This window comes from Talpa occidentalis, unplaced genomic scaffold (assembly GCF_014898055.3).
Source record: "Talpa occidentalis isolate TD23 unplaced genomic scaffold, MPIMG_talOcc4v2.1 talOcc4.2, whole genome shotgun sequence".
Taxonomy (NCBI): Eukaryota; Metazoa; Chordata; class Mammalia; order Eulipotyphla; family Talpidae; genus Talpa; species Talpa occidentalis.
The window spans coordinates 35,589,179-35,600,609 of record NW_023602073.1 but is presented as its reverse complement, the minus strand read 5'-3'; the positions used below and the strand labels follow the sequence as shown (position 1 = coordinate 35,600,609).

At 51.3% G+C, this 11,431-nt stretch overlaps 1 protein-coding gene across 13 annotated transcripts; it reads left to right on the top strand.

The window, feature by feature from the left end:
* Positions 1-1,820: 1,820 nt before the first annotated feature.
* On the top strand, positions 1,821-10,727 carry LOC119251210 (popy Class I histocompatibility antigen, A-1 alpha chain-like). Of its 13 annotated transcripts, none has more exons than XR_008553109.1 (7): positions 1,822-2,302; positions 2,539-2,737; positions 3,308-3,589; positions 3,717-5,968; positions 6,538-6,800; positions 6,921-7,058; positions 9,724-10,727. XR_008553109.1 is itself a non-coding variant. In XM_054698533.1 (2 exons), the coding sequence occupies exons 1-2, from the start codon at positions 2,035-2,037 to the stop codon at positions 2,499-2,501; spliced, it is 285 nt and encodes a 94-aa protein (XP_054554508.1). In that variant the 5' UTR covers positions 1,849-2,034; the 3' UTR covers positions 2,502-2,530. The 13 variants fall into 13 exon arrangements, 1 of the variants encoding a protein (XP_054554508.1); XR_008553113.1 differs by having other exon boundaries at positions 6,538-7,058; positions 9,724-9,770; positions 10,203-10,727; XR_008553112.1 differs by having other exon boundaries at positions 6,538-7,058; positions 9,724-9,805; positions 10,203-10,727.
* Positions 10,728-11,431: the final 704 nt, after the last annotated feature.

The following is an 11,431-nucleotide window of genomic DNA, read 5'->3' as shown; positions in this document are numbered from 1 at the left end:
GATCCCCAGCCGCCGGGCGAGGGTGCCACATGGCGCACAGACCTCTCCTGCCGCCCGCTGCTCCCCTCAGCAGTGTATTTCATCAGTCTGGCTGTTCTGTTCCCCGCTCTGGCTCTGGTGAATTCTCTCACCCTCCTGTGCTTCTGACTGTATCCAGTGCTTGAATAAATAAATAAATTAAAAAAAATAAATGGTTTAAAAAATATTTTATTCCTATTAATGTGTAGGGTTGTTAATATTGTTCTAAATGAATATGTATTTTTTTTTAATTTTTGATCTCCAGTATGGCAAATATTGATTGATATAACCAACAAAATTATCTTGGATTCTCATTCATCTGTGAGAGTGTATACAGATCATAAAGACAAAAATTTTGAAAATCGCTGATTTAAACAGACCTGGTACTCGGAGATATGGTGTGAGAAAGGCTACTCACAAGGCAGAAGCAAAGACGCCAGAGCCAAGAGCCACCTGCAGGAGGGTCGGGACACAGTCCCAGCTCTCAGGCTGGTTCTCAGAGCTTCAGGCCTCAGGACAGTGTTTGGGTGGGGAGCCAAGCAAAGGGAATATTCATCTCCACTTTGCCCTATCACAGGCTGCGCCAAGTCCTTCACCCTGTACATGCCCAGTTCTAATTCCCTGTACACGACCGTCCGGATAAGTCAATCAGTGTCAAGGTTTTCCGGGTGTAAGTCTGCACTGGGTTTTAGAGTCTTCCCAGAACAGGAGGATCCGGAATATGCCGCCCCCAACCTTCCTCCTGCTGCTGTCTGGGGCCCTGGTCCTGACTGAGACCTGGGCAGGTGAGTGCGAAGTTCGGAGGGGGTGGCTTGGGCCGGGGAGGAGCAAGAGGGCCGCCTTGCGGCGCAGGACCCAGGACCTGGGAAGGGTCCCTCGACCACCCTCTCCTCAACCCGCATCAAACTCCACACCTCAGTGTCCTGCTCCTCCCTTTCACCCACTCCTGTGCCCCGCACTTTTCCTGCCACCCCTTTTCAGTCTCACGAGTGCCCTTGCTCTCTCCCCCTGCCCAGCCCCTTCATCCTCGGACCCAGACACTGGCGCCCAGAGGAAAGATGGGGTCTCAGCCCCTCCTCTCCCCCAGGCTCCCACTCCGTAATATACTTGCACACCGCTGCTGCAGGAGGCCTTGATGCCCCAGCCAGATAAGATACTGGCAAGCAGTGAAGGTAAAGGGCCTCACACCGTGGGGCCGAAGCTAAAGAGCCTCACACCGTGGGGCTGAAGATTCCTTTTGCCTCACACCGTGGGGCTGAAGATCTAACATTCCTTCATTTTTTGTTCTTGATCATAAAAAGAGAAAAATTTATCAGAAAAGTACATTAGGCAATAAATTATATGTATCAGTAGACTGCAAGCAATTGGCATGGACAATTACCTGTTTAGATATTAGTTATTAAACAATTTGGCCCACTTGACAATGGGAGATGATTTATTGTACATATCTGACAAGCAAACCAGCACAACTATTATAGTAAGATCTTCTTTTGCTTTTTTAGAAGTTCCTTTTTATTTAGAAGTTTCTTAGGAAAGTTTTTAAATGAAGTTAACTGAGTTAAGAAGTTTGTAGGTGAAAAAAATTCTGATAGCTGAGCAGCAGCTGGTCTCTGACTGAAGGCCATGTGAATAAAATAGTCTTTTGATGCTGAGGCTTTAGCTGATAGGGATGTACTGGCGGCTATCCACTGTCTTAGGTAATTATCTAGCTGAAATAATAAGTTTTAGTGTTAAGTCTGGTTTTTTATCTATTAACCTTGAAGGCTACCGTCTAGCTGGGACCTGTAGGAGCCAGTAGTCCATGGGAACATAATACACTAATTGTTTCTGCTTTACACATGATAATGTATTTTTTCTCTGCTTACTAAAAATGAATAAATAAAGACCTGTTGAGCCTCTCGGCAGAAGATACTAGCACCTCACCAAGTGTCAGTGTCTCCTCATTCTACCTCATCCCCTTCCCCTCAGTCCTTTCATTTTCGCCAACGCTGTCTCATCCTTTCAGGAACCCCTGACATGACATTTTGCCAGAGGCTGGTCCCCCCGATTTCCCAGCCCGGCTCCGGGGAGCCCCGCTTCATCTGCGTGGGCTACGTGGACGACACGCAGCTCTTGCGGTTCGACAACAACTACCTGAGTCTGAAAATGGAGGCAACAGTGCCGTGGATGGAGCTAGAGGGGTCGGAGTATTGGGAGAGCCACAAGCGGATTGTCGAGGGCCACTTACACCTGTCCAGGCTCCGACTGAACAACCTGCGGATACACTACACCCAGAGCGGAACAGGTGTGTGATCCCCACCTACGGGCAGGGGTTCCCCCCAGTCTCTGGGTCGAGGCCTTGGAACTTTAACCCTGTTTCTGTTTTAGTTTATTACAAATCCCCAAAAGCTGTGCTTACCTGGGGATGGGAGGTGCTAAGTGGCGCGGCTGACGTGGCGGGGGCGGCCGGGGTCTCACACCTTGCAGGTGAGGGATGGCTGTGAAGTGGGCCTGGGCAGTAGCCTAAGCCGCTTCAATCAGTTCGCCTACGACAGTGTTGATCCCCTCACCCTGATGGAGGAGCTGTGCGCCAAGACCCCAGCGGGCATGGAGGTGCAGACCTGGGAGGGTGAGTGGGAGGAGGTCCTCGCCTCTGAATTCCACACTCCCAGCCTGGAACGCGAGTGTGGCCAGTGGCTCCAAGGACAACTGAAGAAAGGGAACCGGACACTGCATGCAAGTAAGTGTTGCCTCGGGCCTCCCCTAGGGCCAAGGCTGGCGTCCAGCACAGGGAAGGAGAGTGGGCTCAAGGCCAGATACCACCCTCCTATGGCCCCAGAAGTGAGGAGATGCCTGAGTGTCCAGATCCTGGAAAGTGACCCCTAGAGTGCCAGCCCTTCCTGGGGGCAATTAAGGAAGGCGCTCTCTCCAGGTGAGGAACAGTCCTGAAGTAACTGATTCTCTCTGATCCTGGCGGTGTTCTGGTGAGCCATGTATCTCTTGCTCACATCTGGTTCTCAGTGGTCTTAGTTCTGACTCCAACTTTCCTGAGTCACTTGGGCCTCTATCCAGGTCAAGACGAGAAGTCTCTAGTCTGTCCCTCAGAGCCCTGCAGCCTGCTACCCTGAACTGTTGCACCCTGATTCTAGAACTTTCCAAGGATTAGGAGACAATCCCAGTGATCCAAGGCCAGGCTGGTGTTCCAGTTTTGCACTCTGCCCATCCAGTGCAATTATCTGTCCATTCTCAGGATGGTCACATGAGGCTGCTTCAGTGGCCTATGAAAGTAACCCAAAGTATGAATTTTCAGAACTCCCAAAGACACTCGTGACCCACTATGCTACCTCTGACCATGAGGTAACACTGAGGTGCTGGGCCCTGGGCTTCTACACTGTGGACATCACCCTGACCTGGCAGCGAGATGGGGAGGACCTGACCCAGGACATGGAGCTGGTGGAGACCCGGCCCAAGCGGGGTTGGAACCTTCCAGAAGTGGGTGGCTGTGGTGGTGCCTTCTGGAGAGGAGCAGAGATACACGTGTCGTGTGCAGCATGAGGGGCTGGGCTTCTGGAGCCCCGAGTCCTGAGATGGGGTAAGGAGGGGGTTATGGGCACAGAGCTTCTCAGGGGTATCAGGAGCCCTTCTGGAGCCCTTCTGGAGCCCTCCAGCAGGATGGGGGCTGAGGCCAGAAAGTCAGAGTCTCAACTTTTCCCTTCCAGAGCCACCTCCTCAGTCCTCCTTCCCCACCGTGGATATCATTGCTGTCCTGGTTCTCCTTGGAGCTGTGCTCACTGGAGTTGTGATTTGGAGGAAGAAGCTCTCAGGTAGAGAAAACCTCATATGAGGTCTGAGATTTCTTGTCTAATGTCTGCTTGATACTGTGAGGCATGATCCCACACACATGCGTTTTCTCAGATGAGAGCCAGGTTTGCTGACACTTTTTTGTAAAGCACATGAAACTCCTTTGTATGAAAAATGAAGGACAGATATTTCAACCTGATGACTTTGGTCATGGGGACCTCACTTGAGTAGCTGCAGGTAAAAAGGAAATGTCCCTGCTAAGGACGGAGGAGGCTGGCCCAGCTCCCACACGTGCTTTCTCCTCATGTTCCCCAATCCTGTCCTGGAGCCCAGGACAGGCCAGTTCCTCAGGACTTCTTGGTCCTGCCTCCTCCCTGGCCTCTCACAAAATGTTTTCTTCCTACAGGTAGAGAAGGAGAGAAATCCTACATCTGGATATGTGGGGTAGGAAGGCCATTAGAAAAGTGTAGATGGTGGACCTTCCTGGTGGCACAGGGGGTTGGGCATGGCACTATGGAGCTGTCCGCTGCCTCTGCAGAGTGAGTTCGGTCCCCAGCCAGCCAGGGAGCATCCCACATGGCTGTCTTGCCCGCTGCTCCCCTCAGCAGTGTATTTCAGTCAGTCTGCCTGTTCTGTTCCCCACTCTGTCTCTGGTGAATCCTCTCACCCCCTGCATCTCTGGCCTGTATCCCAGCTCTTATATGCATAAATGGATAAATCTTTTTTTATTTTTGGTGGTGTTTTTATTTATTTATTTTTATAGAGGCATTTTTATTTATTTATTTATTTGTTTGTTTGTTTGTTTATACATGCACTGGGTACAGTCAGAAGCGCGGGAGGGTGAGAGAATTCCCCAGAGCCAGAGTGGGGAGCAGAGCAGGCAGAAGGACCGAAGCACACTGCTGAGGGGAGCAGCGGGCGGCAGGAGAGGTCTGCGCGCCATGTGGGACCCTCCTCCAGTGGCCGGGGAGCAGCCAGGGATCGAACCGGCGCCGCAGAGGTTGCCGGCAGCTTCACAACCCAGCGCTCAACCGCTGCGCCACCGGGGAGGCCCTAAATGGATAAATCTTTAAAGAAATAAAAGAAAAGTGTAGATGGAGTCCATGGGGGAGCTCACTCACCCCATAATCGCTCCTTTAGTCTCATCTTCTGGGCACTCTAACCAGGTTCTGTTTTCTGGTTTTGCCCCAACCAGCTTTTAAAGTAAAACTCTGGGGCCTCCCTGGTGGTGCAAGGGTTTAAGATGCAACCTATGAAGCTCGCCACAGCCACCACAGCACGAGTTCGATCCCCAGCCAAGGAGCTACCCACATGGCACAGCAGACCTCTCCTGTCTCGCCCGCTCCTCCCCTCCGCAGTGTATTTCTGTCAGTCTGCCTGTTCTGTTCCCCACTCTGTCTCTGGTGAATCCTCTCACTCCCTTCCCCACACCTCTGGACTGCACCTTAATTCTTGTATGCATAATTTAAAAAAAAACCCTATACCCTGGCAGAGAAGCTGGGGGTAGCATGTCATTTTCCTGAAGGGCAAGCCCCTTCCACCCTCCTACCAAAAGCATCTGGCTGCCCCAAACCTGCCCACAGGGGTTGCAGGCTGCCCCCTTCCTGCCAGACCAGCCTCTGCAGCGCAGGTTCGATTCCCTGCCGGCAAATATTGACAAGAAGACGAGGACGGTGATCTCCGTGGAGCGGTTCCAGGATCAGGTCACCATTCCCATTTCCACCATAAGGCCGGGGTGGTCGCGAGTCTTAGGGTCGACTGTACCTCGAGGATGGTGGCTCTGCCAGGCCCCTCCTTCGGGAAGAGCCGGGGAGACGTTCCCGCCTGCCCTTTCATTTTCAGTTTTTGCTTTATTCAGGGTGAGAGGCGGGGTGATCGCCAGGTGACCTCGGGGCTGACCACAGGGGTGGGTTTCAGGGTCTCACACGCTCCAGAGGATGTTTGGCTGTGAAGTGGGGCCAGACCTGAGCCTCCTCGGCGGGTGTGACCAGTTCGCCTACGACGGCGCGGATTCCATCTCCCTGAGCGAGGACCTGCGCTCCTGGACCCCGCGGACTCGGGGGCTCAGATCACCCAGCGCGCGTAGGAGGCGGCGGGCAGGGCCTAGCGCGTCAGGAACTGTGTGCAGAGCAGGTGCTTCCTGTGGGGAAGGAGGTGCTGCAGTGCAGAGGTAAGAGTAGTCACAAAACCTGGGAACTCTGGTCTCCTGTCGCCCCACAGGGAAAATGGAATAATGGGCAGAACAGCACCTGCTTTCTGGGCAGAGAGGGAGAGTCCCCCTGGGTTTCATGTTCTGTGCTAGAGAGAGACTCGCCCAGAAGACACCACTTTTCTGGACAGTTGAGGAATCCAGTCTCTCCTGAGGGAGGGGAGGCCATCCTGAAATAACTCTCCCTGGATCCGTTTAACCCAACAGCCATCTTGGGAACCATGAGTTTCTCTTTCAAGGTCTTGTTTTTGGTCTGAGAACATTTCTGGAATGTTCTCCTACCTTTCTGTGTCAATCACCCTCCACCCAGGTCAGGAGCAAAAGTCTGTGTTCTCCTTAGAGGCCTGCGTCCTCCTACCCTATGCTCTCACCTAATTATCCCAGATTCTCCAGATGAGGCTGGTTTCTGGGTTTTGTGCTTCCTCCCTCCAAACCAATAGTCATGTTCACTCTGAGGATAGTTAGTGAAGCTGCTTCAGTGTCCAGAAAGGAAAAACCCCAAGTGTGATTTTTTTGTCCCTTCTCCTCAGATCCGCCAAGGCACATGTGACCCTCCACCTCATCTCTGAGTATGAGGTCACCCTGAGGTGCTGGGCCCTGGGCTTCTACCCTGTGGATATCACCCTGAGGAGCTGACCCAGGACACACAGCTGGTGGACACCAGGCCTGGGGCCTGCGGGGGATGGAAACTTCCAGAAGTGGGTGGCTGTGGAGGTGCCTTCTGGAGAGGGGCAGAGATACACATGCCATGTTCAGCATGAGGGGCTGCTGGAGCCCCAAGTCCTGAGATGGGGTGAGGATGGGGATGTGGGTGCTGAGCTTCTGCTCAGAGGAATCAGGAGCTCTTCTGGAGACCTTCAGAAGGTCAGGATGAGGCTTGGGACTCAGGGTCTCACCTTCCCTTCCCTTCCAGTACCATCTCCTCAGCCCACCGTCCCTACTAACTCTACCGACTCTAGCGTGGGCATCATTGCTGGCCTGGCTCTCCTTGTAGCTGTGCTCACTGGAGCTGCGGTGGCTGCAGCTGTGATGTGGAGGAAGAAGCACTCAGGTAGGGAAGGGAGTGGGGGATCTTGGTCCACTGGGGGCTTTCAAGTCCCAGGGAGAACTTGCCCTGCCTGGTTAATGGGAAGTACCATCCACACATGTATGTTGCCCAGAGGGCATTTGGTCCAGTCCCCCCGTCACCTCCTTTCTTCATTTTTCCCAGCCCTGACCTGGGTCTTTAGTCACAGTTCTGGAAACTTCCCTGTGGTGCAGGATTAGAAATTCCTTTAGGACTCACATGATGTTTCATCCCACAAGCTGGCTTATTTAGGGTGTACATCTCGGTCAATTACTGGACAGTTTCCATTCATGATGGTGATTTTCATATCTTCAAATCTTAAGGCTATTTATTAATGGCTCAGCTCACCAGACACACCTTCACCTCTTCTTTGACTACAACTGTGGACACTATTTTACATTGCGGGATAGAATTGGAGGCTCATTCAAAAATTCTTCCTCCTTTGAAAGGAAAGGACCACAGTTATGTGAAGAAGGTGACAGAAGAAAAGCAGAGCAGCCAGCAGGGAATGGTGAAAAAATAAAAGTTATTCCAGGGAGAAGTTACAAAGGCTGAGCAGATAATCGCCCAATTAATAAATATTTTTAATGAGGGAGAATACTCTACATCCAGCCAGGAGACATAGCGGTGGCAGCATCTGAAACTCCCCATTGAGGGCCCTGCTGAGGGATGGTCATGCTGAGAGACCAAGAGAAACCAACCTCCTGCGTAAACACCAGGGGTGACCTAAGAGGTGACTGTGTCTTTCCAGCCAGTGAATCTGTAACTTATATCCTCAGCACTAATTTTTAAAAAGGTGGAGAGAAAGTACATGATGGAGGGGACCAGGTTATGTCCTTTTGCTTTAATTTAACTCACCGCATTCATTAAGAAAAACCCATTGTGTTTAATAACACCAAGGCTCAGCGCCATAACAAGGAAACACAAATACAGGATTCAGGTGGTGCCTGGTGTCAGGAGTGAGCTCCATCTTCTGTGCGGGTCCAGCAGTTCACGGGGAAGCCTCAGCGTGACAGCAGGTCTGATAGGATCTAGTAGTGACTGTGCAAAAGACCCACTTGCTAGCAGGTGTGATGACACTGTCATCTCCCTACACACAGGAAGCTTCTTCTCTGGGGACATTGTCAAATGTTACATGTTACTGATCAAGAAATAAGCTGGAATTTCTAAAAAATATCCATACTACCATGATTCAATCCGCATGTGGGATTATTTCACTAACGATTTTGATGGTTATTATTTAAAACCATTATGTAGTAAGCGTAGAATTATGTGATTCTAAATGTATTTACAAAGGGAAACTTCATGCCTAAGTTGTATATTTGGCTACTGGATTTTTCACTGAACTGATACACTGCACTTTTGCTATGTTTTAAAGTGAAAGTGAAAAAAACTATACTTTTCTATAAAAGGAAATAATTGCCAGATATTTAGGCTTGACACTGAAGATTGGTTTGGAATTCATAATCTTTTCTCTGAGTAAGATGTGTTATCAATGGATCTTTCTGGACAGAGAGTGACATGGTGCAACTTTTCTTTAGAAGCCCCAGTCTGGTTGCTGTGCAGAATCAACAGTGCAGGGTGAGAGGTGGGAAGATAAATGTAGGAAACTAGCACAGATTCTAGGATGGAAAACTTGGTAGCTTTATGGGGTGTGATGACGAAAATAATAGGAAGTTGTTGGAGCTGGATGTATTTAGAGATGGACTTTATAGCATTTCCTAATGTGACATCTGGGTTGTGAGAAAGAAGGATCAGATGCCACCCAACATTTCAGACTGTGAAGTAGAGATGTGCAGGGCCTGTCACTATCCCTGGATTTCTCACTCATTTGATACAAATTCACAACACAAATTTTCCAAGTAAAATTTACTAAAGGCAATAATAGATACATGTGAATGTGTATATGCCTGTATATAATAGTACAGTGTGTGACACTGACTCCAGACCCCTGTGGCTTACCCAGCTCTTTCCTACCCCCTGAATGGTGGGACATGCGGGCTTTGTTGGTGCAGCTGCCTCAAGGGGCACAGCCAGAGAACAGTGGGAGCAGGAGTCTGAAAGGGCTGGCAGCAGCAGTGGTGGTTTCCTGCCCTGGCACCTGTGTGTGCAGGTGGGAACTGGTGGGCACAGCTCTAGAGGTGGTGGCAGAAAGGGGTGTCCTGTCAGGGGCCAGGCAGCCTTCAGAGGGCCCCTCCCCCAGAGCAAGCCAGGGTTAAGCACAGGAGCCCCTAAGGCTTAGGCTCCCTTCCCTGCCCCCCCAGAGGAGCTGCTTCTGGGCAATGCTACCGCCCTGCAGTGGGTGCCACAAGACAGCTTCGCTGAGGCCAACTCGCTGGGTTAGGGATGAGAGCTGGGGACACAGCTGGTTTGAATGGTGCCCACCCACCCTGGCAGGCTCCAGGAGGCCGCTGCTTGAGGATAGGGCCCAGGCCACCCTGACAGCTGTGTCCACTTCACCATCAGCCACCATCAGTGTTATGGACAAAGGCAGCAGCCAATCTGGCAGCAGAGGCCCTCTGTACCCCCACATACTGCCCCAGGGCATGCAGCCCACTGGGGCTACAGCAGCAAGGTCCCCTTTGAGACCTGTCATTGCTGCTGACTGTCCGGCACTACCTCTCCATGCTGTTGCTTCCTTCCCATCTAGCCAGGCCATCAGACTGTGGCTGTGCCTGCTGGGGTGTCTCCTCAGAGGTGAGCACCCCCTGGAAGCACCTCCTGCTGCCACTGTGAGTTGGATCCTCGCCCAGTGCTTGCAGCTGTTCCACCAGCTTCAGGCCCTCCCTGATGGGACTGTACCACCTTACACGGGCCGCCTTAATTTAGGATTATCGGACACTGTGGACACTATCTGGGGTGACACAGCTGGCCACAGAGGCCTTAGAGACTCTTTATTTCCCTGCTCTCCTGTTCATTAGAGAAACCTCACTGCTGTTCCCTGAGCCTGAGTGGTTGAAATTGAGCACACGGGTGAGAACCCACAGACAGTGCCCTGTGCTCTGCCTTAGCTCTGTCCTTCTGAGAGGGGCCAGGGAGGAAGGCCCCATACCTATTACAGGTATCTGCGCACACACAGGCTGCACATACACGCTACATGACTCATGATCTGTTTTCTTTGAACTAAAGCTCTTGTTTTAAACTGAGATCCTGCCCTGCTGATGCCCCAAAGAGTGCCGGACACTGACGCCCTCTGATGTACCAGGGGCAGGATAACCTGGAGGCTGACGGCAAGTTCTGGGGCTGATCATGACAGATGCCAGGAGTGTGAGCTGTGATGGGCTGTTTTGATGGACGATTTGCTCAGAACATAAAGGTTTGTCAGCACAGAGAGCACCAGAAGGACTCACAGGAGAGAGATATGTAGAGAAGGCTGCCTTGCTTCTTGGCTTTGGACTTGAACCAGGAACTTAGAGACATGGAAGGAAACATGTGGAAGAGACACCGTGATGGCCTGAGTTGAATCCCTGCCCAGGGAGCTACCCACATGGCGCCGCAGACCTCTCCCTTCTTGCCCGATGCTCCCCTCAGCATGGCATTTCAATAGATCTGCCTGTTTTGTTCCCCACTCTGTCTCTGATGAATCCTCTCACTCCCCTCCCCCGCCCACCTCTGGCCTACATCCCAGCTCTTCTATGCATAAATAAATCTTAAAAAAAAAAATGTTTGTTTGCATAAATCCAATAAAGTTCTTCTTCCCTTTCTCTTTAATAGACAATTGGAAATATGGGTATTTTACCAAGGCTTTGTCTGGAATGTTGTGTTTTCAGAAACCAGACTGATCTCAGAGCCTACAAGAAAACAGTAAACTCACACCTGTTTTCGGGGTACAAGGGTCTGTCATGAGGGTAAAGAAGGCAATGCCTTGACAGGTCCAAAACCCCAGGGATCTTGGGATCCTCAGGAGGGATTTCCCCGAAGATACAGCTACCGCAGGCCAAGTCTGATGGTGAGAGCTTGGCATGGTCCTGAGCCCTGACTCCTGGCTTTAGGAGCTCTCAGTCTGAGGGTTCCTAGGTGAAGTTGCAACAAAGCAAAATTAAAAGGTCTGCATAATAATTTCTGTTCCTGTTGAATTCGTGCAAACTGACTGTGGTAGTGTTAGGGGGAAAAGGATGTCCTAAAGTTAATTCCATACAGGCTTTGTGGACTCCACCCCCACCCCAGGCCAAAGCCAAAGACACTGGGAACTCCAGATCCCATCACCACCAAAGGGAAGGTAGCTGGGACCTGAGGGTGGGGTTAAGCAGCCAGGTGGATATAAAAGGCAGACACGTGGGCTTTGGGGGTATCCCCATTTTGGCTCTCCGCCAGCTCGCAGTGTCTGGCCAGCTCTGAGAGTGACTTTGGGTTTCCAG